At 39.2% G+C, this 26,681-nt stretch overlaps 1 protein-coding gene across 1 annotated transcript in view; it reads left to right on the top strand.

Moving 5' to 3' along the window:
* Positions 1-26,681, top strand: part of LOC138740702 (leucine-rich repeat and calponin homology domain-containing protein 2-like) — a 177,239-nt gene that overhangs the window by 95,503 nt on the left and 55,055 nt on the right. The window contains 7 exon segments of the mRNA XM_069893745.1: positions 3,904-4,013; positions 6,577-6,641; positions 12,857-12,964; positions 13,602-13,679; positions 17,266-17,328; positions 22,965-23,013; positions 23,471-23,608. Of these exon segments, the coding sequence (XP_069749846.1) occupies positions 3,904-4,013; positions 6,577-6,641; positions 12,857-12,964; positions 13,602-13,679; positions 17,266-17,328; positions 22,965-23,013; positions 23,471-23,608 (611 nt within the window).

Genomic DNA, 26,681 nt, shown 5'->3' with positions numbered 1-26,681 from the left:
TCTCTCTCTCTCTCTCTCTCTCTCTCTCTCTCTCTCCCTCCCTCCTTGCAAAACCACATGACCTTTTTAGAACAGCAAACTGCATTCAGACAGACTGCATCATCGAACCCAATCTTCTGAATTTGTTTATCTGTTGCTTTCCAAAACATAATCCCTTACTCCACAGCATGTCCAATTAACACCCACTTGTGAAGTCCTTCAGCAAAGCAGTTTCCATTGTCTTTACAAAGGCACTGGGAGCCTGGACTGTCTGGCTTGAGCAGAGCTCTAGCATTTTAAATGAGATCTGTGTTGTGAAATGTTTGTTTGTGACCTACACATAACCCCCCCCCCCTGCAATTTATCTCCTTTAAAACATATATAAAATATAACATAATCCATCAGTGTTGACTCTGATAGAAAATTGGAAGGTTTTTTGAGAAATCAAATTCATATGAAGTCTGTTTACTCCTGTTGGTTCCCAAAGAAAAAATAACCTGTAAGGGACCACAAGGTGATCAAGACTGCTACTGATCTTCTCCTCAGACATAAGCCCGCAAGTGGTGAAGTTTAGATAAGCTAAATCCATGTAAACTGAAGCCAAATGTTCCAAATCTAAGTCGATTGGCTTCTTGTGTAATTATGGCATTATATAAAACAGAACACACTGCGAATAGCAAAATGGACACTATCCATGGAAAGAGAAACAAAGTTAACAATTCAGATCCATGACTTTTTGTCCAAACTAGCACAATTAATTTTTGTTTTCAAGTACCTTCCCATTTCATATCTTTGGATCTGTCTCTAGTTATATTTCTGTGCTTGTACTTTTCACCTCTTGCCCAAACCCCATTAAAACACTGTGGAGGGAGTTGAAGACATGCCTGTCAATCTCGAAATCTAGTACTTTCCCACTCGACTCCTCATCTAAAAACATGTACTTCAAACCTACCTCTTTAACTAAGTGTTTGCTCACCTGTTCTCACTTCTACATTTGTGGCCACATCAGATTTGGTTAACTAAATATTAGTAACATGGGAAACTTTCCATAGTATGTTCTTAGTTTATAAATTCATATTGCCATTAAGTTCACTGAACCACAAAAGATCATATGTTTTTTTCCTGTAAAATAGAACATTTAGCAAGGTTAAAGGCACTATTCCGCAGTTTGTCCTTGGGTACGTTATGTTAGTTATTCAGGATCATGTCAAATTTCTTCTTCTTTGACCCAGAATGCTATTTTTCATCTTCATTTGCTACTTTCTGCATTTCAAATACCTGCAGGTTTATGATTGAACAAATTAAGGTGAGAGGGAAAAGATTTAAGACTGGCAAGATGAGGAACTTTTTAACTAAGTCTGTATATGGAACAAGCTCCCAGTGAAAACTGTGAAAACATGAACAATTTCAACATTAAAAGGGATTTTGATAGATATATAATAGAAAGGTTTTAGAAGAATATGGATCAAATGCAGACGAATGGGATTAGCTCGGAGCGCCAGTTTGTTCAACATGAACTTGGACCAAAGGGCCGTGTATGACTTTTACTCTATAAATAGTTTCATTGTATAAGAAACTAACACGTCTTCCCTGCTGCCGAGGAAAGGCAGCCAGCATACTGAAAGGCCCTTCATGCCCCAGAACATTTTTTTATCCTCCTGTATGGGAGCTTAAAAGTACACACAACAGCCTTACAACAGTTTCTTCCATGCAGCCATCAGGCTGGGAATTAACTCCTTAGTAGTGCTCTTATTTTGCCTTTGTTTGGTGCTAATTGATTCTCCTTTATATTATCCTACACCCTGTATATTGTATTGTCTATATGGCCAAATGCAGTGTTGGCAATAAACTGTTGGTCTGTTTTACTACTTACGGTACTACGTATTTTCTGACAAACTTGAATAAGCAGAGAATGAACACCACAATACCAATGGTGAAGAAGGTGAAGGTATGATCAAGAGAGGTAGAGCAGCATCTGTAGGACTGCTTTGAACAGTGGTCTGGAACATATTCAAGAACTCATCATCCATCGACTTGAATGAATATGCGACAGATGTCACTGACTTCTTCAAGACCTGCGTGGATGAATGTGTGCTCACACACAAATATCAGGTGTTCCCCAACCAGAAGCCCTGGATGAATCAGAGAATCCGGAACCTGCTGAGAGCAAGAACAAGGGTGTTTAAGGCCAGGGATCAAGATCTTTATGAGTCCATGTGGAAAGGCCATCTGCAAAGAAAAGTGGCAATTCTGGAGAAAGGTAGAGACAGAAACATACACACCAGCTATGGCAGGGAGTGTAGCCCATTATACCCTACAAAGCGAAGGCAATGAGCTGAACACCTTCTATGCCCTATTTGAGAAGAACCAAACGGTGCCTACTAGAATCTCTGCAAAGGCTGAGGACCATGTGATATCTGTCTCTGAGGGCAATGTCAGAACATCATTCAAGAGGATGAACCCTCGCAAGGTGTCAGGCTCTGACGACGTACCTGGCAGGCTACTGAAAATTTGTGCCAACCAACTAGCCGGATTGTTCAAGGACATTTTCAAACTCTCATTGTGGCTGTCAGAGGTTCCCACCAGCTTCAAAAGGGCATCACTCATCCTGATACCCAAGAAGTATAGCTTGAGCTGCCTCAACGACTACTGTCTAATAGCACTAACTTCTGTGATAAAATGTTTTGAGAGCTGGTCATGGCCAGAATTAACACATCCCTAACCAAAGATATGGACCCACTGCAATTTATCTATTGTCACAATTGCTCCATGGCAGGTGCAATATCGCTGGCTCTCCACTCAGCTCTGGATCACCTCAAAAACAGCAATTCATACATAGAGCTACTCTTAATTGACTACAGCTTGGCCTTCAATACCATTTTTCCCTCAGTGCTGGTCAATAAGCTACAAATTCTAGGCCTCTGTACCCCCCTCCGCAGCTGGATGCTTGACTTTCTCAATGGAAGACCACAGTCAGTACGAATTGGAAACATCATCTCCTCTTCATGATCATCAATACAGATGCACCCCAAGGATGCGTACTTAATCCATTGCTCTACTCATTATACATCATGACTGTGTCGCCATGCACAATTCCAATGCCATCTCCAAGTTTGTTGATGACACCACAGTTGTTGACAGAATCACAAATGGCAATGAGGAAGCTTACAGGAGAGAGATACATCACCTCGTTGAGTCGTGTCACACCAACAACCTTGCGCTCAACATTAACAAAACCATGATGTTGATTGTGGACTTCAGGAAGAAGTCAGGGGAATATAATGCAGTCCTTATTGAGGGCTCAGTAGTGGAATCGGTCAAGAACTTCAAATTCCTGGGTGTCAACATCTCCGAGGATCTGTCCTGGAGCCTCCATATTGATGGAATCACAAAGAAGGCTCGCCAGCATCTATAGTTTGAGGTGTCTGAGGAGATTTGGTATTTCACCAAAGACTCTCATAAACTGAGCGTACTAGTTGGTTGCATTATTGCCTGGTATGGAGGCACCAACTCTCAGGTCAAGAATAAACTCCAGAGGTTTGTTAACTTGTCCTGTGACATCACAGGCACCAGACTTCATTGATGATATCTACATGAAGTGGTATCTTAAAAAAGTAGCCTCTATCCCTTAAAGACCCTCACCACCCAGGCCATACCCTCTTCACTCTGCTACCATTGGGGAAAATATTCAGGAGCCTAAAGATGAGTACTCAAAGGCACAAAGACAGCTTCTTCCCCGCTGCGATCAGATTCCTGAATAATCAATGAACTAAAGTGCCTTATTTTTTGTCCATTTTTTTTAAGAATAATGTCGTCAGATGGTTATAATATGAATGTTTTCACTTTGATTCTGCTCCAAACACTGAATTTCCTGACTTGTTCATGACAATAAATCCTGATTCTGATATATTCCTTATATTTTAGGCTCTTTGGATCAGGAGCATTATGACTTCATTGAGAATGCAGAAGAGGAAGAAACGCCATCATCTGAAGTAGATGTTCATCTAAATGCTCCATTTGTGACCTGTGTAAAGGTAAGGTGTTTACTTATACATATGAGCAACTGATAAAACCTACATTAATGTGAACAAAAATTGTGCTGGTTTGTGTAGTGGTTAGCACAATGCCTCTGCAGCCCCAGTGATCGTGACCAGACCAGGGTTCGAATCCCATGCTCTCTGTAGAAGTTTGAATGTTCTCCCCGTGTGTGCTTGGATTTTCTCTGGTGACTTCAGTTTCCTCCCACCATTCAAAACGTACTGTGGTTTTGGTTAACTTTAGGTTAATGGGGTGTAAATTGGGTGGCATGGGCTCAAGGGCCAAAATAGCTGCATGTCTAAATTTAATTTAAAATTTAGGAAGAAATTTAAAAATCTTATGATTGCATCATTTTGTTTCTTAAAAATACTTTAATGCAAACCTTTTTTCCATGAAGTTTGGTTGCACAATGGAGCAAATTTAATTGCTGCTGTCTCAATTCCATGGACCTGTGTGGGCTTTATTTGGGTGATCTGTTTGTCTGCCATATCCCATATTTGTCCAGGCCTTTTAATTGGCTGCTGTAAATGATTCTGTGATGTAGATAATTGGCAAAAGAATCACAGAGATTTAATGTGTTTGTGTGAGAGAAATAACTTGGCTGGGCAGAGCGAAATGGAGAGCAGGAATGAGACTGATGGGAGGTTTCAGGTCAGATATAGAAACATTTTCAAAATTATTGAAGATTAATTTGGTCAATCACACCCTGCAATTTACTTTGCGACTCGTTCAAAGTGATTGTTTCTCTTAAAAACATGGAAAACAAGATTTTTGGATGGGTTTAATTTTGCATTCTCAGCTAAAACCTTCTGAAATTCCAAATTAAAGTTTCTAACTATGTACACAAATATGATAGAAATAAGCCCTTCATCCTACTGCATCTCTGTTGACCCTCAAGGCAAACTATACTAATCCCAGTTCTTTATTTAATTCCAAATTCCTCTGTGCCCTGTTCATGTCAAGTTGCCTCTTGAATGCTGTGCCTATAGGTGTCTCCAACACCAAGTCCAACAGCACATTTCAAATACCAATTACTCTGCGTGAAAAATGTATCTTTCAGATCCCCTCTGAGTTATTTGTGCATAACGTCTGTGCCTCAGAATTGGGCCACTGTGGGCAAGCAGCTGCAGAAATGTGCACATGATGTCTTATGATTTTATAATCTTGTATATCCCTCACTCAACCATTACAGTCAAGCCTAAGGACCAACCCTGATTAAGGACATACAGTGATTAGCTTCTGGTATCTCTGGAAATTAACAACTATCAAATAACTCATCTCCTTCCAGGACAAACCAGCCCACTTGATTGACATCCCATCAACAAACTCTAAATATTCATTTTTAATTTTTTTTAAAAAAATTCAGATATATAGCACAGTAACAGGCCATTTTGGCCCTTGAGTCCATGCTGCCCAGTTTTCACCCCATTACCTACGCCTCCGGTACTTTTTGAACAAATGTTTTAATAAGTAGAATTTCCTCCATCATTGGCAGGGCTATAGTGTACGAGCCTGCAGCTGACGTGGACTTTTTACCCCCTCCATAAATCTTCGTCCGCGAAGCCAAGCCAAAGAAAGAAAAGTGTATACTGTAATCTATCAGTGGAAAGTATTGCATTTATACACCCAAGATGATCCACTAGTATCTGCCAAACCATTGATCTCTCCCCACTGAATAGGTTACCACTACCAGGTAGTTAAGAGCACCAGCATCTTCAGGCTTTCTTCAAAGTGGTGCTCTATCTTGACTTGGAAATAAATTATCTCTTCGTCATTTATCTCCTCATGCATTATTTTAGCATTGATGACCAGGTCCCAAAATTAAATTGTTTCCAGCATTAATCCTTGAATATGGAGGCAAGTGAAAGGGAGGGTGGAATTCATAAAAATTACAATTTACAAGGGAAGCCGTACTGATCAAAGTGCAGACCAGCAAGTCTCTTGACCAAGATAATTGCGTACAAGTTAAAGTTTATTGAAAAAACGCAATGCTGGAGAAACTCATCAGTTCAAACGTGTCCATTATATAGCAAAGATAAAAGTACATATCAGACATAGGGCTCAACCTTGAAACTTTGGTTATATATCTTTATCTTTGCTATATAAAAGACGTTGTTTGACCTGCTGAGTTTCTTCAGCATTGTGTTTTTACTTAAACTATGACTTTCATGTTTTACTTCAGGTTTATTGTCACATATACCAAGATGCAGTGATAGTCGTGGTTTTGCAAGTAGACATCTAAGTATTTTCACTATTTTGGATTCATATTAAGCAAAGAAACAATCCTTGAATCTGCTATTAAACAATCTCATTCTTGTGAATTTTGCTGCTGACAGGAGTGGGGGGGAGGGTGAAAAGAATATGGCAGGGTAGGATGTCTTTTGATACATAGAAAGCTTTTCCAAGGCTTCAGGAATTATAGTTGAAGTTAATGGTGTGATCATATAATAACATGATTTTTGGTTGGGACACTTATAACAATGAACTCTTGTTTGATACTTTTTAATTTGTAATGTAGCTTGGATCATGATCAAATTTCAAGGTGGCATTTTGTTTCAGGACCGAGGAAAGTTGTCTGAAAAATCACAGCTTATGGACGAAAATAATTGGGAAGATGAACAAAGGTACAAATGTGTAGCTGCTTACTTAGACCCAAAAAAGAAGTAATATTTCACTTTATACTTCTGCAATAAGGCTTTTCGTAGTGTTCCAGAGGAGGTGGGAGTTGCTCAATTCATTCTGTACGTGTTTCCAACACAGGTATACCCATTTTACCAATACTCACTTTACTAAAATTCACTTTTATGAAGAAACCTGCATTTGCTTTTACAAAAGGATTTGAATGGGTTTTTGCTATTACAAAAATAGCCTTCACGACTAGTGAATGAGTCTTTGCTTTACGCCATTTTGGTTTATGAAAGGTTTCATACTCTAGTTTCATAAAGTGGGGTATACATGTACATGTTTGAATTAACATCTGTTGAGTTTGTTGGTAATAAGAAAATCAGCAGAATGAGGTTCCAAAATTGCATTGGCTTTTTTTAAAAAAAGCAAACAACTTTGCATCTACTTTAGATGGAAGGAAAACATCCCATGAAGCTGCCCAAGATTCAGATAAGGGATGCAAACTGTTGAAAATATGACTGGTCTTTTGCAATTGAGTCTATGGGTCCAAATAAGCAATGTTTAGAAATGTTGTTAATAATAAGGATTCTGATAAGATTTCATGTAGTTCTTGACAAATTAATTGAATGGGTATCTTGGTGATAGTTATTCAGTTTAGTAAAGATGCTGCTCAATAGATTTTGAAAGCATCAAGGATTCTGGTAATGTTAATTCACCTTTGCTGAAAAGCACAAATCACTGCCCAAAAATTTGAGATACAAAATAAAATTTGCTCTCAGAACTTGAGGTAAAAATAGGTAAATATAAAATTTTTCAACTCATTTTTTTGCTTCATAGTTTTACTTCACAGAAAATTATGAATTTTTTTTTTAAGGCAGCCACCCCCCCATCAAAGGTGATTTGTATCTTTAGTTTCTTTTTACTCGAGGTCCAAAATTTTATAAATAGTGACCTAGACTACAAGAGCTGGGCATTATGGTAAATTGGACACTATTTGGCGACAGTTTAAGTATTGGATCCCATTCTGTGCACCACACTTGGAAAGGATGTGATGATGTTTGACAAGATTTTAAGAGATTTTCTCAATTACAGTATAACTCCAATTATCTGAAATCAGATTCTGCAAAATCCTCATTTATCTGAAATTTTTAAAAAAACCACATAAATGAGGATATCGGAAACAAATCAGAAATCCTCACTTGTCTGAATGTTTTTCGGGGCCAAACTGACCTCACGGGTTGGAAAAAAAAGTTAACTTGACATGAAGTTACCATGGCGGTTGTCCTTGTTTCAGGCAACTCTCCTCACCTCTTTCCATTTCTTCTTTACCTTCCTCTATTGACTTTTCTCTCCCACTCTCCCTTTCAAACTATTCACAATGGTCTCCCAGCCATAAACATTCAGAAGAATCCCTTGTCCCAGCATCATCAAGGAGAACGGCTTCTCAGGCAGGAGCGTGACCTCGAGCTCAGTACACTGAACGATGACTCCGAATCCACCCCTCGGCCTACTTCTCTGGTGTGTGTGTGTGTGTGTGTGTGTGCGGTAGGCCAAGGGGAGGATTCAGAGTTGGGACTCTGGCATCGTGAGCTCCAGTGACCGGGGAGATAGGAGCCTGGCGACTTGCCAGTGATACCGGCCCAGGAAGCCTCCCCAGGTATCAGCAGCAGCAGTGGGTTTGTGTCGGGGATCGGCAGTGGCGGTTGCGTGGTCTCGGTGATTGGCAGGAGCCAGCATTTTATTGGTTAGAATTAAACATTATTTTAAAAAGCCTTCCCTTGTTGTTTGTTGTTGTTTAAACATTGATACGTGATTTGTTGTGCTACTGGGCTGTTTTTTTTTTAAATGACCAGTTCTCCAAAAAAAAACCATTTATCTGACAGGCCAGTAATTTCGGATAATATGAGTTGTACTGCATAGTTCCAGGTCCAATGATATAGCTTTGTGGATACTTAAGAGAAACATTAACTTTTTAATTTGCTAATTGTTAAAAGAACAATAAAGCCCCTGATATCCAGCACCTGTTTAGGTTGGCAGATGTCGCATAAGTGAATTTGCCAATTGGTTTAGATTGAGTGTTGCGTGATTGGTGAACTGAGCACAAGGGGCGCCAATTTTAAACTTTCATTTTTTTTTTAACCTATTTATTTTCCACAATTTTTCCGGCTGCTTGAATTCCAGATAGTGGAGATTTTGCTCGGTAGATAAAAGGAATGTTAATAAAGTATCCAGGCCAAAGTTGATGGGTAAAGGAACTGGAGAAGACATTAATAAAACTATTTATGGAACAAGAAATTATAATTTGAACTGTAATGTTTTTTTTCTCAATGGAGAAGAACGTGAAGATGGTAAGTTCAGAGAGGGTACGTGAATAATGCAAAACAAGTCAATATGAAGAAGGAGCTGGTGTTAGATGCTATAGGAGGTGAAGGGTTGATAAGTGCGATCTATTCCAGATTGTAGAAGAGATAGGTGGGGCCTTGGCAGAGATTATTTTTTTCTACTTTGTTAGACAGAAGAGGACATGGTTAACAAATGCAGGAGGAGGGCAAGCTGGATGCTGGTAAACCTCTCAGCAATGATAGGGAACATTGGAGAAAATTTGAAGGTATCAGGGTAAGTCTGCATTGCTTTATTTAGAGGCAAATCCTACCTCATTAATCGGTTGGAAATTTTTGAGGAGATAACCAAGAGGATTAATGAAGGCAGGTCAGTAGACTATGTGGCCTTCCTGAAGGGTTTTGGCAAGATCCCATAGAATTAAGTAGTCCAGAAGATTAAAGCACATGGTATCTGAGATCAATTGGTTAATTGGATTCAGAATTGGCATGGCAATAAAAGGGAGAAAGGGTGAAAGGATGCTATTCTGATTGGTAGTTGGTGTCCACTGGTGTCGTACAGGGAGTGGTGTTGGACTTGTTGTTTGTGATGTATATTAATGACAATGTGAATGTAGGAGATATAATTCAAACGTTTATGACTGACATAAGGGTTGATAATGTTTTGGACAGGGAGAAAGATTGTCCAACACAACACCAGGATATTGCGCATATATTTGAGTGGAGAGATAGCGGTCAGATGGGTGGGACATCACTAGTAAATAGTGGACACTGAACAAAAATGATTAATCTTGTGTTTCGTCGGTAGTTCCCTGATAAAAAAACAATGCAGGTGAAAAAGTTATTTGAAATGCTTGGAATGGCAGAATTGGGGCATTTTGTAGCATTTTTGCAAAATACTGATGAGGCATCAAATAGAATATTGCGTGCAATTCTAATTGCCATGCTATAGGAAATAGGTGGTTTCATTGAACCGAGTGGAAATGAAATTTACCCGGATGTAGCCTTGATATTGGATTTTAATTATGGGGAGAGATTGAGCAGTCTGGGTTTGTTTTCCCTGAAACAGTAGAAGCTGAGTATTGACTTGATAGAGGTGTATAAAATCACAAGCAGCACAGATGGTATTTAGTCAGAATCCTTCTCCCATAGTAGTAATTTTAAAAACTAGAAGGAATAAGTTTAATGTGAGGGGAAGGAATTTTTAAGGGGCATTTGAGGAGAAAGTTTTTTCCACAGACTGGTAGGTATCTGGAAGCCATTGCTAAAGGAGATGATGGAGTTGGTTACATTTAAGGGACATTTGAAAAAGCACTTAAATTGGCAGGATCTTGAACTGCTAATGTGAGCAAATGGGTTTCATATGGATTGACTATAGGTCAGCATGGATTCTGTGGGGCAAAGGACTCTCTAAGATAATGAATTTATTTCTTGTAGCAAGATGTCTAAGACTAATGGAACTTGGGTCTTTGCTGCAATAAAAGTAGGGAAGTTTTGATCCAACCTTAAAAGGAACTAGTGAGAATATGCTTGGAGAAGTCTGCAGTTTTGTGCTCCATGTTTAAGTAATTCTTTATTTGTGTTGATGACAGTGCAGAGGCAATCTCGTAGAACGATTGCTGGGATGAAGATGAAAGGAGTCAGATTGTGACCATCTATTTGGAATTGTAATGTTCTTCCTCTGACCACATGGGCTTGCTCCATGTGCTCCAATTTTCTTCCACATACCACAAATGTGCAGGTGGATAGATAGATTGAGTGGCCATTGCAAATTGCCTCCAGTGTGTGGTGACTGTTAGAATTTGGGGGTGTTGTTGAGTATTTGGGAAAAGAGAGAAAAACAGGGTTAATGTACGATTAGTGTAAATGGTTTGCTGATGATTGGCACAGACTCAGTAGACTGAATGGTCAGTTTTTCTGATGGAGATTGGACCAGTTTGAAGTTTAAAAGAATGTGAGACGTGATCTTATTAAAGTCTAAGATTCTGTGAAGGATTGACAAGATGTTTTCAAAGAGGATGTTACACCTAAATGAGCTGTCTTGAACGAGAAAGCATATTTTCAAAATAAGGACTTGCCTAAGGAGATGAGAAATGTCTTCTGAGTTGATCGTGACTGGAATTCTGCAACTCAGAGAGCTTTGGGGAAGAATCATTGAAAATATATAAGAGAGATGGACAAACATTTGAACGTCAAAACAAAGTTGAGGGATGTGGACTGTGATATGCATATAACTTGGTGGAATTCCCCAGTCACATGGGTGACTGGAATACAAAATGCATTTATATCTCATGTTGAGCATGTGATGTGCTTTAAATGGAACTACAGGGCCTGCAAGCTCACACCAAGACACAAGAGAAACTTGTCCGTGAACTACTCTTTGCAGACGATGCCGCTTTAGTTGCCCATTCAGAGCCAGCTCTTCAGCGCTTGACGTCCTGTTTTGCGGAAACTGCCAAAATGTTTGGCCTGGAAGTCAGCCTGAAGAAAACTGAGGTCCTCCATCAGCCAGCTCCCCACCATGACTACCAGCCCCCCCACATCTCCATCGGGCACACAAAACTCAAAACGGTCAACCAGTTTACCTATCTCGGCTGCACCATTTCATCAGATGCAAGGATCGACAATGAGATAGACAACAGACTCGCCAAGGCAAATAGCGCCTTTGGAAGACTACACAAAAGAGTCTGGAAAAACAACCAACTGAAAAACCTCACAAAGATAAGCGTATACAGAGCCGTTGTCATACCCACACTCCTGTTCGGCTCCGAATCATGGGTCCTCTACCGGCACCACCTACGGCTCCTAGAACGCTTCCACCAGCGTTGTCTCCGCTCCATCCTCAACATCCATTGGAGCGCTTTCATCCCTAGCGTCGAGGTGCTCGAGATGGCAGAGGTCGACAGCATCGAGTCCACGCTGCTGAAGATCCAGCTGCGCTGGATGGATCACGTCTCCAGAATGGAGGACCATCGCCTTCCCAAGATCCTGTTATATGGCGAGCTCTCCACTGGCCACCGTGACAGAGGTGCACCAAAGAAAAGGTACAAGGACTGCCTAAAGAAATCTCTTGGTGCCTGCCACATTGACCACCGCCAGTGGGCTGATAACGCCTCAAACCGTGCATCTTGGCGCCTCACAGTTTGGCGGGCAGCAACCTCCTTTGAAGAAGACCGCAGAGCCCACCTCACTGACAAAAGGCAAAGGAGGAAAAACCCAACACCCAACCCCAACCAACCAATTTTCCCCTGCAACCGCTGCAACCGTGTCTGCCTGTCCCGCATCGGACTTGTCAGCCACAAACGAGCCTGCAGCTGACGTGGACTTTTTACCCCCTCCATAAATCTTCGTCCGCGAAGCCAAGCCAAAGAAAAAACAGGGCCCTGATATGTCTTAATTTACTTAAACAAAATTTAAAGCCTAATTTCACTTTCAGGCCAACATAGAGCTATTTTAATAGTTTAATTTGTCATATGTTCTTAATTTACCATCTTTTAATATACTAAATAAAATTACACTTTTCCTATTCTGGCTTATTCCTTGAAGAAGGACTCAGGCCCAAAAAGTCGGCAATATATCTTTGTCTCCAGTATATGCTGAAAAGACTGGCTGAGTGTGTTTTTACTGCAATCACAGCATCTGTAGACATGTGTTTCACAAAATTATACTTCAATCCACTATGCACTTCGAAATTGCACTCAACTGAAGCTACAGCCACTTAATATTTTGAATTTTAATTTTTTTGTCTACAGTGAATACCCTCTTTTTATTCTCCTAACATTGACCATCTTTTGCAAGGAGAAAATTGTAGGTATTATTTCTTCTGGAGGAGTTGGAGGGTGTTCACAAAATATTCATTGTTTGTGCAATTACAGGCCCGCAAGCAAAATTCAGCAAATACTTCGAGATGAGGATGAGTTGAAGGAAGTAATGGATTTGCGCAAAATAGCTGCTCAACTATTGCAGCAGGAACCACAAAACAGGTATTATGAATGTTTGTATTTCTGACTCACTAAAATCTTTACAATGTAACAACATTTGAAAACCAAGAAATGAATGTCATTAAATTCTCACTAGGGATTTTAAGTTGTTTAATTCAATGCTTATGAATATTTTAAGCCTGTAACTGCCTTTCATTATGTTGCTTAATTCAGTCACAGTTTGATATCTTTATGGGAGAAATAATGCAACTTATCAGAATTGGACTGTGTGGAAAGATAGACATTTATAATTATTGAGTCCTTTGTAATATTTGTAAAGGTAATCTGAGTTGTGGTTTTAAACATTTTGGATTTCAAGCAGATTTTTACCATGTAAGTTAATCTGTTTATGAACTTAATTTGAGGGCACTTTCTGTTTTTCCCCTTTTTTGTCCTTTTCCTTTCTCTTGTACTCTCTCCTTGTCATTAATCTTTTGTTTAATAAGCATTCCCCTTCCAAAGTTGCTGTACCTTGTTCTGTGTACTTCTATAATGCCAAACACGGCAATTTAAAAAATAATACTAAATACCTTGTCTTAATTTTTCACATGTCATTACTAATAACTTCCATATAATTTCCCAATACCTTTCTTACTTGTTTCATATTGGAATGATTGGTGCTCATGATGTGTGAGTACAGACGGAGACCAGTAACTTTTAAAGCATCATTCAATGAAAACTTAATCCAGAGGAGAAGGGGAGCAGGACCAGGATCAAGGTACATTTATGGACCAACCAGAAATTTGAAAACAATTTTTGTACCAATATATGAATATTTTTAAACTTGCATTGGACATTTTTCACGAGTTAGCATGTGTAACATCAGGACAAGATTGTGTTCAGAATCTTGTGCTTTTGGAAAGTAATTTTATTGGAGTGCAATTATAGATTTTAGATTTAAATATTGTGCCATATTTTCTATCTTTAATTTGTTAGAGAAAGTAGAACAGTAATGATAATTAAAATAGATATACACATGTTATGCAAGATGAAAGCTTGCTCAGGTGGCAAACTGGGACATCAGCATCTTCCTTAACTGCATGCCATTCATTTCAAAGGTCTCAAATCACTTTAGGATTCAACTTCCTTTCAGTTTCTAGGGCCAATATGCTGAACCATTGACTGCCTGATTGCACTTTAATACAGAGGTGCAGCTATTTCTCTGAACAGGTGTATCTTGCTTTATGAAACTAGAGTGTACCTAGGAAACCTTTCATAAGCCAAAATGGAATAAAGCAAAGACACATTCACTACTCTTGAAGGCTATTTTCGTAAAAGTGAAAATCCATTCAAATCCTTTTGTAAAAGTGAATTTTCGTATTTCAAGTATTTCTAAAGCAGGGTATACCTGTACTTCCGAACCTCCCTAAAAACGACAGATGCTGAAAGTCTGAATTAAAAGCAGAAAATTATGTGTGCAGAGAGAAATAAATTTAATATTGCAGGATGCTGACATTCCATCAGAAATGGAAGAATTAAAAAAAGAAAATGTTGTAAATGAGGAGAGGGGTACAAAGTACAATTGGAGCATCTGCAGCAATGTGGAGAGCAGAGTTGCCCAGGTGACCACGTGCTATTGGATCGTCAGAGAGAGGATGAATGCCTATTAATCATAGTTGATCTGATTGAGGGAAACAAGAAAAAAAGCAGCCAAGACAAAAAATTACTCGAATATTTTGGTGCAGAAAACAGCAGCTGTCAGAAATTGGAAATAAAAGTATTTTCAACATTTTCTCATCAGGCTTCCAGCAGCTATGTTCTGTATCTAACAGTACCAGCATTGTTTTTCTTATATTATGACAGACTATGTTGTATTTTATATTGTATATAGATATGTTTTAAAGGAGATAAATTGTGGCAGGTTTTTTTTAGTGTAGGTCACATACAAACACAAAGCAGACTCAAGCCAGACAGGCTAGATCCGAGTGCCTTTGCAAAAGCTTTGGGGAGTGCCTATAGAGACTTCACAAATGGATTGTTGTTTTGGAAAGCAACAGATGAAAGAACTTGGAGGATTACATCCGAAGTGGCAGGCTGTCTGAGTGCAGGTTGCTGTTCGAAGAGGGTCAGGTGATTTTGCAAGCAGAGAGAGTCAAACAGATTTTTTTCTGAGAGAGAGAGAGAGAGATCGAATTGAGTTCTACGGTGCTACAGTTCAGCAGCTGGGACTGGAACATGGCAACCTTATGGAAAAAGCCCATTTTGAAGATGGGCTGTGAGTTCTTAGTTCAGACTCGTCAAACCCTTTGTGGTCCATACAAGAGGAGAGGACTGACTGCCTAATCTTTCACTTAAAATAAGAGAAACAAAAAGGAACTCTGTGGTGACCTGAAAGAAAGAGGTTATCATCTGGAAAACCCTGGGTCAAGTTTCTTCAGCAAGACACTGACATGGCTGATTAGAAGGAATCAGTTTGTGTCCAGTGAACATCAAATCTCTCTCTGAAAACCGACAAGAACCTTCCTGAGCTGTAACCATATACCTTCCAAGCACCAAAGCCTGGTGAAATTCATAAATGTTAAATTTTGTTCACAGTCTAAGAATTCCTGGAACCAGTGAACTTGGAAGAGTGAGAAGTGAGATTGGACTGTGAATTAAAGACCTTTTCTGAACTTGTATACACATTACATGCACGTGCGCTTAGCATTAGGAGGAGGTTATGTTAGGTTAAGTTAATAGTAATAGTTAAAGTTTGATCCTGTTTTCATGTTTAACGATAATTAAAAGCAAGTTTTGTTTAAGTAACCATTTGTCTTGCTGCAGAGTTTTAGGGTCCTCTGGGCTCGTAACACTATTCCCTTGTTTCCAATCCTCCAAATAAATCATCTGTGATTAATCAACATTCATTCCATATTCTTAATATGGCACTGGGGAAACATTGCAAAATCCTGCGACCTCCAAGCAAATCCTCTCTTCTTATAATATCCAACCATTCTGCTCTCATTAGCTTTTGTCTCCACAGATTCTGCCTGGACCTGCTGCGTTTTCTTAAGTATCTGCTATGCTTATTCTTTCACATCTATTGGTATTAATTGAGCTAAACCCTTGTCATCCCATGGGTTCATCTTTATATTGGTTTTCAAGATGTTTAATTTAACCATTGAAGATGTCCCTGTTTCCATTGATACAAACATGACTTGAAAGCATTTTTGCTTCCAAATATCTAATGCAGTTCAGTAGGAAAATTTTAAATCCAATTACACAAACATTCACTCACAAGAATTGCTTTACACCTTAGACTTCCCACACCCCAGATCTACATTAATCGTGATTTGTATGTACAGTTGAAAGAGCTTGTACCCTTTTAATTTGTGATTTTTATTTTCAAGCCAAAGAGCTTTGAAAATAAAATATCTAATAGTTAAAATAACAGAATTCTAAAATGAATGAAGAAATGTGGATTTGGATGTTTAAACCTCTGACAAAATTGATTCAGTATTTAAAGAGAATCTTTCAAAAATCAACATCTTGAATTTTTCACTGCTCCAAGATTTTCATTCAAGCTACTCCATATTGCTGCTTGACTTTTAGTAACTGATTTTTTCTGCCTTGCAGAATCTTTATAGTTTTGTATCATCTTTCGAGTTTCAGATTCTACCATTATCTTGTTCAAGGATCATATTACAAATTCACTTTTGTTATTGTTGATGACTAGTTACTTGAGATTAATTTGTAGTAAAATTACTTTAAGACTTCATGACAGTCTATAAATGTTCATCCTTGACATATTTTATAAGTATTATTTAAGATTGTTGGGAAAGAGCATGCTGTAAAGCAAATCATGTCTTGTTTGTTATCAATGGCTGTATGTACAGGTTTATCATAATAAAAAAATCAGAAGACTCATGTAAAAATTGGCCAGAAAGCTTGAGATGCTTTTATCAGTCAGGATTCTCACGTGGAAGAAAATAGTTTCTCATTGGCTCTGAGCAGCTGACAAAAGATTCTGAATTCTTAGCCAAATATCTAATTTAAATATATCTACATTTTAAGAGGGTGTAATTTTGATTTTAATATATTATGTTTCACCTCATTGACCAGATCATAAAAATATAGTTCATGAAGTTAACAGCCTCCACCAGCAAATGATTGAAGGCTTAGAAAATAGGAAAGAAGGCAGCTATACAAATAATATATGTAATAGATGAACAATCAGTGACGTTCACCCTCGTAAATTGTTGCTTCTTAATAAATTTAAATAGTCCATGTATAGAAACTGCATCTCTTGCAGTATTTTTCATGGGGGGTCAAAGGAAAAGTGAATTTTGAGTTTGTTGACATATTTCTCACTTTGTGTTTTGCAGACTGCTAGCACATTCATCAATAAATATAAGGGACAAGAAGAAAAAAGGAATGGAATCTAATAGGTATGTTTTTTTATTTATTCTGCTTCACATCCACATCCAACCTTCCTCCCTTCCATTGCATCGTTATTTAGGATTCATATCTGCTTAGTTCTTAGGTTACAGAGGGTTGTAAACTCAGCCAGTGGTAGGGCATTACTGGTAGTAATGAGGTGGTGTGTCAAGAAAACAGCTGTCATCAAGGAACCTCACCACCTAGACCTTTTTCTCATTCTTACCATTAGGGAGGAGTTACAGAAGCCGAAAGTCACACACTCGATGTTACAAAGACTGCTTTTTCCCATTCGACATCAGATTTCGGAAAGGAGAATGAACCTATGGACACTACCTCATTTTTTCTCTTTTTTGCGCTAATTAGCTTTTTAAAATCTTGTATTTACATCATTGTAATTTCTAGTCATTTTTGCACCTTGTTCTGAACCAGACTGCTGCTGTAAAACAAATTTTGTGATACATGTCCATGATGATAAACCTGATTCTTAATGTAAATGCTTTTGTACATATTTCAAATTGTACCAGGTAAAATCAAACTTGTCTTGACATTTAAGTAATGCAAACTGGTTCTGTTTACCAAGGCCAATCTAAACAAACCTCATGCAAGGCTTTATTTTCAAGCTATTAAACATTGCTTTTTTATACTAAGAGTTTTAAATTTCACTATTTGCATACGACAGAAGCCTAATACAATGCAAAAATTTTCACATAAAAATTTAGTTAAATTTGAGCTCGTGTCTACTCTCATTTCACCTATTTTCAATTTATTGCCTCAAAATTATATCTTATATCTGGAATTTACATTTTATTTAAATTCTTTTCATGTCCATCAGGAACAATGCTATCAATTCTTAAACTGTCCATATGAGCAATGCAGCAAAGTTTCTTAACAGGGGATCTGAATTCTAAAACAAATCCAAGACATAGATAGGATTTTAGCTACTTTACCTATCACACTGCACCCCATCAGCTAAACCTGCAACACCCACACTGAGCAACAACACCAGTTCTGAATCTTGGGTGGTTTTACCATCAAAGATGGGGATCTGGGGCCTGCTGATGCCAATCACCATGTTTGTTTCAGGGAAACAAAAAGATCAGCTGTTGCTAATGGCTATGGTGGCTGGCCATCGTGATAGCCTCCTGTATGCCTGGGACAGACACTCCGGGTGCAGATTCCAGTGGAAACAGGAGCTGAAATCAATGTCCTACCCTTCTTGAGCCACAATACCAGAACTAGAGGTGCCGGGCCAGAGCTAATGGCAGCACCATCTGCACTGCCGCCTTGCAATTTGGTTCCAGCTGTTTCATGTGGAGTGGTATCACAGCCATTGCTGGGGGAAGACTTCCTCTGTGCGCACAGTTTGCTGGTGGGCCTGAAGGCAAAGAGACTGGTTGACGCCAAGACTTTCCTAACATTTCCCCTTGGGGAGGCCAAATTGTCAGCTCCACACCTTGACTCATTCACATGCTCAGACAACAAGTTTCCCAGGGTGTTATCAAAGTTCCCATCCATCATCATGCTGCAGTTTTCCACAGCAGCCCCCAAAGATGGTGTGACACACCACATCCCCACGTAAGGACACCCCCTGCATGCCCAGGCCTGCAGGCTAGCAACAGACAAACTCTGGCTCGCAAGAGAGGAGTTTAACAAGATGGAGGAGATAGGGATCATGTGGTGCTCGGACAGCCCATGGGCCTCCCCGCTCCATATGGTCCTCAGGTCCGCGGGAGGATGGAGGCTATCTGGTGATTACAGAAGACTGAATGATGTAATGGTTTCGAATAGATACCCAGTCCCACACATCCAGGACTTCTCGGCCAAACTGCATGGGGCACACATCTTTTCCATCATAGACCTGGTGAGTGTGTATCACCAGATCCCAGTCCATCCTGAGGATGTCCCGTAGACGGCCATCGTAACCCCTGTTCAGTCTGTTTGAATTCCTGAGGATGCCATTTGGCCTTTCAGCGCCTCATGGATGTGGTGGGGCGTGACTTGGACTTTATGTTCATCTACGTGGATGATATTCTGGTAGCTAGTCATTCCCGCCAAGAACATCTGACCTATCTGTGCCTTCTCTGCCACTGCCTCAGCAACTATAGACTGATGGTCAACCTCGCCAAATGCCAGTTTGGTCTGTCCACTATCGACTTCTTGGGACACCGGATCATCTATCACGGAGCTGTTCCTCTGCTGGGGAAAGTGGAGGCCATTCACCAATTCACCAGATCCAAAACGGTTAAAGGTCTGCAAGAATTTGTCAGGACGGTTAACTTCTACCACTGGTTCATTCCCTCAACGGTCCGAATTATGCATCCACTTTTCAGTTTGATGTCCAGCAAAGCGAAAGAAGAGGCAACAGCAGTGTTCGACCAGGCCAAGGATGCGCTAGTCAACACCGTGTTCCTGGTCCAATCCTGGATGGATGTCCTCACAACCCTCACTGTGGACGCCTCTGAAATGGCAGTCGGCAGCATATTCGAACAATTAATAGAAGGGGAATGGAAGCCATTCGCCTCTTTCAGCCGAAATCTGTGGCCCCCAAAAGTCAAGTACAGTGTTTTTGACAGGGAGTTACTAGCCCTATACTTGGCCATTTGGCATTTCAGGTATTTCCTAGAAGAGAGAGAGTTCACATTCTTCACGGATCACAAGCCCCTCACCTTCACTTTCGCCAAAGTGTCTAACCCTTGGTCAGTCTGCCAACATGTCTGAATTCACCATCACAATCAAACATATCACAGGGAAGAACAACGTGGTGGCGGACGCACTGTCAAGAACAGCCCCAGGAGTGGATTACGCAGCACTAGCAGAAGCCCAGAAGAAGATCAGCAAAATACTGGCATACCGAACTGTACTCACTGGCTCTGCCTCAAAGACATACCCATTTGACCCAGAGGTAACAAACTCCTCTCCAACACCTTCACAGGGCAACCACGGTCGCCTGGAGGTGTCGAGTGTTTGATGCCTTACGCGGGTTGGCCCACCCTTCCATCCAAGTGACCACCCAGCTAATTGTAGAGCGGTTCATGTGGTATGGCCTACACAAACAGGCCAGACACGGCCAGGGCGTGCATACACTGCCAAACCTCCATGGTCCAGAGACACTGCAACCCTTCCAGCTAACGCACAGGAGGTACAAGCATGTGCACATGGATATCTCGGTTCACTACCTGTTTCAAGAGGTGTGATGGTGAACTAAAGGCTGTGTAGCTACGGGAAAGCTGGAAGCGAATCCATGAATACTCAGTGACTTTGGGGGAATCTCTTTTGCTTCTTTTTCTGACTGTAAGGGACAGTGGACAATTTCTGCTGATAGCGAATCTTTGCCTTACAGTAGACTAAAGGAAATTTCATGTAGTACTACATTTTCTGTTTTATTACATGACAATAAAGAATCTTGAAATGATCACAGTCTTCTTCCCAGGATGGGGAAATCTAAAATCAGTGGGCATAAGTTTAAAATGAGAGAGGAGAGAGTTGAAGGACGAATAGTGGTTGATGTGTGAAATAAGCTACAATACTGGGGAATCTTTTGACTGCATTTGTGGCATTCAGAAGCTGTTTAGATTGATATTCAACAGGAAAGGATATTGAGTCGAGGCAGGCTAATTCAGATTTTGGATTTATTGTCAGAGTTCATACATGATATCACCTGGGGTTATTTTTCCTCAGAGAGGCAGAATTGCCACTTTTTGGTAATTTAAAGAAACTGTACAGAATGTACACATATAATCATTTTTAAAAAAAGTTTAGACATACAGCACAGTAACAGGCTGTTTCGACTCATAAGTCCATGCCACCCAATTTACAACTAATTAACTACAACCCAGGTATGTTTCAAATGGTGGGAGGAAACTATAGCCTCCCACCTGGGGAAAACCCACACAGACAAGGGAGAACATACAAACTCCTTAAAGACACCGTGGGATTTGAACCCCCGTCCCAATTGCTGGCACTATAAAGGTGTTGTGTTAACCACTGCGCCAACTGTGCCACCCACAGTTAATTAAAGAAACGTAAACAAACATGCAAATCAGAAAAGATTTAAAAAATCAATGAAGGGCAAAAGTAAAATACCTTAAATTAATTCCTGATTGATAATGGGACTAGCTTTGATGAGCAATGGGATCCAATGAAATTAGGTTTAATGGAGCAACCTAGTCAGCATAGGTGAAATGGGCTGAAGGGTCTGTTTCTGTGCTACATAGCTTGATGACTTCTTTAACTGTTAGCATGGCTTAGAGTCAGCATCGTTGGGATAGTCAAAAGAGCGATTTAGTCAGAATTCCGGCTGATTGTGGTTTTCTATTGATCATAGTTTTGCAAATCCAGGATGAAGTCTGTAAATTTAAGTTTAGAGATACAGCACAGTAATGTCCTTTTGGCCTATGAGCCCATGCCACCCAATGACATACACCCCCCCCCCCCCCCCCCCCCCAGTACGTTTTGAAGGCTGGTAGGAAACCAGAGCCCATGGTGAAATCCCACACAAACACGGAGAGATCCTTACAGACAGCGCGGGATTCAAACCCAGGTGTTAGGAGCCAATCGCTGGCTCTTTAACAGGATTGCACTATCCACTATGCTAACCATGCTACGGACATTAATGCAGCTCAACAGCTGGTGCCTAGATTTGATTTTAATTCTTCAGTTGAAATCATATTGTTACCTGGATTTTGAATGCATGATAAATTTCTGACTCATAAAAATGCATATTAATACTTTGGGTACAATACTATATATACTCGTGAAATCATTAAATTTTTTGGACTGTAAGCATCGTTCAGATGTTGGGAGCTCGGATGGCTGGGACTGGATGGTCAGTCCGCAGCTGGAGCATTGGGAGCTTTGATAGGCAGGAAATTGGGGCCAAAAATGGGAGGGGGGTGTGACATTTACACAGGTCATACAAAAATACTAGACTTTTGGGCCAAAAGAGGGGGATTTTGTTATTTCCTTTAATTATTATAGAGATTACTTATAAATTGATTGATGTTTCAGAAAATTAAAAATTAAAAAAAATCATGGCAGGTAATCGGAAGGCATGAGAACTGATTTTATTTAAAGTTATTTTCAGATGGAGGTGAGCTGTCATCTTATGGCTTATCTCCCCCTGAAATTGGAAATTATAGTGACCTATAATTTCAGGAGGAGATAGAACTGCTAGCAGGAGTTTGGCAGAATATTTAGATTGACAGTTTAAAGTCTCTCTGTTTACATTGCTGTCTCATTCTTCATTAGTCCATAAGTGCCGAGAGCCCTATACATGAATTTAATAATTTCAGGGTATTAAAATTGAGTTCTTGATCACACAAAAGAGCTACTATTTAGCTTGTGTACCTATTGCAAATCGAAGTACCAAGACTAATGATATCTTATTGATATATCCTTGCCTAATGTTGTTTTCTGCAGATGCTTCCTTATCTGAGTGTTTCTAGCATTGTAGGCCAAAGCACAATATGACTATGGATGAGTCTCTGTTGACCGTAGTTACCAATAATGCTGTTTGGAATATGTGCAAATGTTAAACAAATATAATAATCCCTTGAATAAATTCCCTCCTTTTTTTGGAAGTAAGTTTGCATTTGGAAACAATATTGCAGGTATATTGATATAAACGTGTGATGTTTTCTTTCAGTAGATCAACAGAAAAAAATACATCTCCAGGATCACTGTTCAGTTGTCAGGTAAGATGCAGCTTTGGCTATTTTACCATGATGCCATTGTTGATAGACTATTCTAGTGCTTTTTTGTTAGTTAATGGATAAATTAGTCATGGAGCATTCCTGGCCTTCTTGAATACTTCCTTGACATGTGTCAATTGACGGGCAGTGATGATTTGGCAAATACTTTTTCTCCTTGGTGGTAACTTGAAGCAGTTCTGTACCTTTCAATACACCATGAAAGATTAGTACGTTTATCCAGTTTGTGGATAAACTCGATATGTTTCAAAACTAATGAATGCAGTAATCTTGGTGTAAATCCAGTGGAGTGACATGCTGCTTGATAGCAGTTTTATGTTGAATTCATTTTGCAGTTTAAACTGAGCTCAGTAGAGAAATGTGATCTGATTGATTATATTCACTGTTCATACTTAATAATCCTTTCAGCTGTTTATCATTAGCTTTTTTGAATCAATTGCAGTCGACAGGTTTCTCTGGTGAAGGTGAGAAACAAGATATGAATAATGCAGAACAAAAATATGGTGAGGCACAGCGACATGTAGAATGGCATCATGAAGAAAGGAAACATGCTAAACAGATCAGGAAAGATCACATTAAGGTATCTTAAATATTTTTGTCCATTTATAAAACTCTTCTCAGAAATGTAAAATGATGTTGTGGCTTTAAATCCTATTTACAAGCCGGAATTATAAAAGTTGATTCATTTACAATGATGTCTATTTAGCAAAGTTCTCTTTAGGATAAGGTGTGAAAATGCAATGGGCTTGAGTGCTGAGATTGTTCTGCAACATTTGGGGCATATACATTAGTCAAAACTATCATTTTACTATATAATTTGCATGTACCGATAATGTATCGATCGTTTTTATCTGATATAATCTTATGGTGCACGAAAGGAACATTTTGGTTAATTAAAATAGAGACTCCTCTGCCTTTAGTGTTGAAGGAAGAATGAAAAAGTTGTCTTCTCATTTTCATATGAGACTAGAATGATCACAGTTATGAATATGGGTTCACACCATCAGATCCCAAATGCTTAATATGTTCCAAGATCTTCCGACATTTAATTGGGCTACTTAAACCTTTGACATTCCATGAAAGGGCTTTGATAAGATTATTCATGATTTTTAATGAGTGTTATGAAGAATTATCACTAAACTCAATGTGACTACCTTGAAGCCACGCAGTAACACAGCTTACACAGAACTCAAAGCCATAACAACCTTGCAAACCTGATGCCTGAAACTAAAACACTCACCCTCCTTCCAAAATCTCCAACATCGAAAGGCTGCTGTTTAAGACAGCAGTGAGCTCAGAAAAAGACATTCTAATTATCGCTCCTTTATTTAAAAAAAATTGTAGTATTTCAAAACAGTATAAATCTGTATTAGGTTTACAACCAGAGAGACAAAGAATTTACATTAAAAATTTACACTTAAGTACCTAAATGCTTGAACATGAATGTTGTGTTCATGGCACTTTACCACAGTTGGCTGCAAAATAAAAAGCATCCTTAATATATTGATGTCTCAAGTATTCCTAAGCAATGAATATCCGAAATAACAAAAAAGTGAACCATTGATAATAAAAGAACAATGAATGTATAAATCTCCATCTATTCCCATTTGGATTTGCAGGCTTAGTGGAGCAAGTAGCACATACATGGCAAACTTTAAAGTTTCCCGCATACAATTTGAACTGTGCACGTGTTATAAGCGTTAGCCTTGTTTCCCACTGTGGTCTAATAGCCTGAGTGCACAAGTGCGACCAGCATTTCATACACTATTAAAGTAGTGAATGCAAATATTATTAAAATATTCATCTTAATATTTCATCCAAAAAAGTAAATTAAGTGTCATAAGATTAATAGAAGTAAAACAAACTTGCGTAACTATAATCCAAACGAATATGTTACCCCTTACAATAACAAAAGGGAGAGAGGAGCCAAACTTCACCCAATCAAGAGAAGAAAACAAAAAGCTTCAGACATCAAATAACAATTCATGCAAGACTTGATGTTGAAGGCAAATCTTCCAGGAATCTTTGTGCTGCTTCTACTGAGTTCAAAAACTTCTTGTGACCATTAAAGGGTGTAATTCAGAGACATGCTGGGTATAACAAAGCAGGCTTGAAACCTTACAGTTCAGCCATGACTTCTTTATATTGTATATGGAAACTCATCACTTCAGGACAAAGGTCGTCTACAAGTCTAATTTGTTGATCAGGCTATTGAAGAGTTCCTTTCTGACGAGCCTCATGAAATACAAGATCTTTTATTTGGAAGTGATGAAACCTAAGAATAATTGAACATGGCCAGCAACCCGGGGCTGGCCTTGGAATTGAAGAACAGTGTGTTTTGTCAAAGAAAAGAATTTCCAAAAGCATCTCTGAAAAGAAATTGGTCAGTTGGCCAGTTACAGTATTTTGAGCCAAGCCCAAGATTCGTATGTTCTCTCTTCTGCTTCTTCTCTCCAAGCCAGTAACTTTTGAAGTTAGTTTAGAGTTGCTAGCAGATAATGCCAAGCGAAGTTCTTCTAATTAATCCACATAATCATTATCTGTTTCCAAGTTTTGCTCCACAGAACCCAGACATATATCAATTTCTAATAATGCGTCCAAAACTTTTTCAAATGTAGATTGTACTTACTTAATCTATACAAAAAAAGTGTAGATTGTACTTCATGTTGGCATTCATTAACAATTTCAGTTATCTCACATGTATTAAAAGACCAGAAATAGAGTCCATAGTCAAAGTAGCTGCCTCTTCCTCCTGTTTGCTGCTTTTATCAACTTTTGCTCTCTTGGTAGACATTTTAAAGTAATCAGCAAAAAATGGTAACAAAGGGGTAAGGTTTAAAACAATTTGGTTGAAAAGTTGGAAATGAATGAATGGGAAATAATTTTAAAAAGAACAGGAGCACCTAGCTACTGCTGCTCATCCAGGCAGTAGCCAACCAAAAGCAACCTGGATATTCCTGAATCACTGAAACATAGCATTTTGCAATAACAAACATTTAGGTTTGGTAGGGCTGTTTCCTGAGTGTACTGACAGAACTTTAGCAGATTGATTCCTAGGATGGTACATATGACATATAAGGGGCAATTAAGCAAACTGGATCTTCCTTCGTTCAGAAGGATGAGAGGTAATCAAATTGAAATTCACAAAATGCTAATGAGACACAAGAGGTTGGATGCATTGTTGCTGTTACCCATCACTGGACTGTCTATAACTAGGGGTCTCAGTTCAGGACAGGAGTCTTCCTCTTTCTTTACTGTTGCAGAGATGACTGCCGACTCTGCAGAAGTCCTGATTATGCATTTTTAGTGAGTGACAACAAACCATGCTGAGAGATTTTTGCAACCTTATTAGCTGACAGCAAGAGCACTTTTTTCACTCAGGTTAAGTGAGAGGACATGGGTTAAGGGTGAAAGAGTAAAAGTTTAAAGGGGGAGCTCCTCACAGTGAATTTATTAGATTAGATTCAACTTTATTGTTATTGTGCCAAGTAAAATACAAAATGAATGAAATACAATTTGCATCCATCTAGAAGTTAAAAAAAATAGTGCTATATACAAATAAATACATTCAAATAAATAAAGTACATTCAGCAAACAATTATGTGAATGCAGTACCACTTAGCGCTGTGATTCAAGGTTCAGCAGGGTCACAG

Source organism: Narcine bancroftii, chromosome 8 (assembly GCF_036971445.1).
Source record: "Narcine bancroftii isolate sNarBan1 chromosome 8, sNarBan1.hap1, whole genome shotgun sequence".
In the NCBI taxonomy this organism is placed as follows: domain Eukaryota; kingdom Metazoa; phylum Chordata; class Chondrichthyes; order Torpediniformes; family Narcinidae; genus Narcine; species Narcine bancroftii.
Note: the sequence above shows the minus strand (reverse complement) of the source record. Positions and strands in the feature narration are given on the sequence as shown.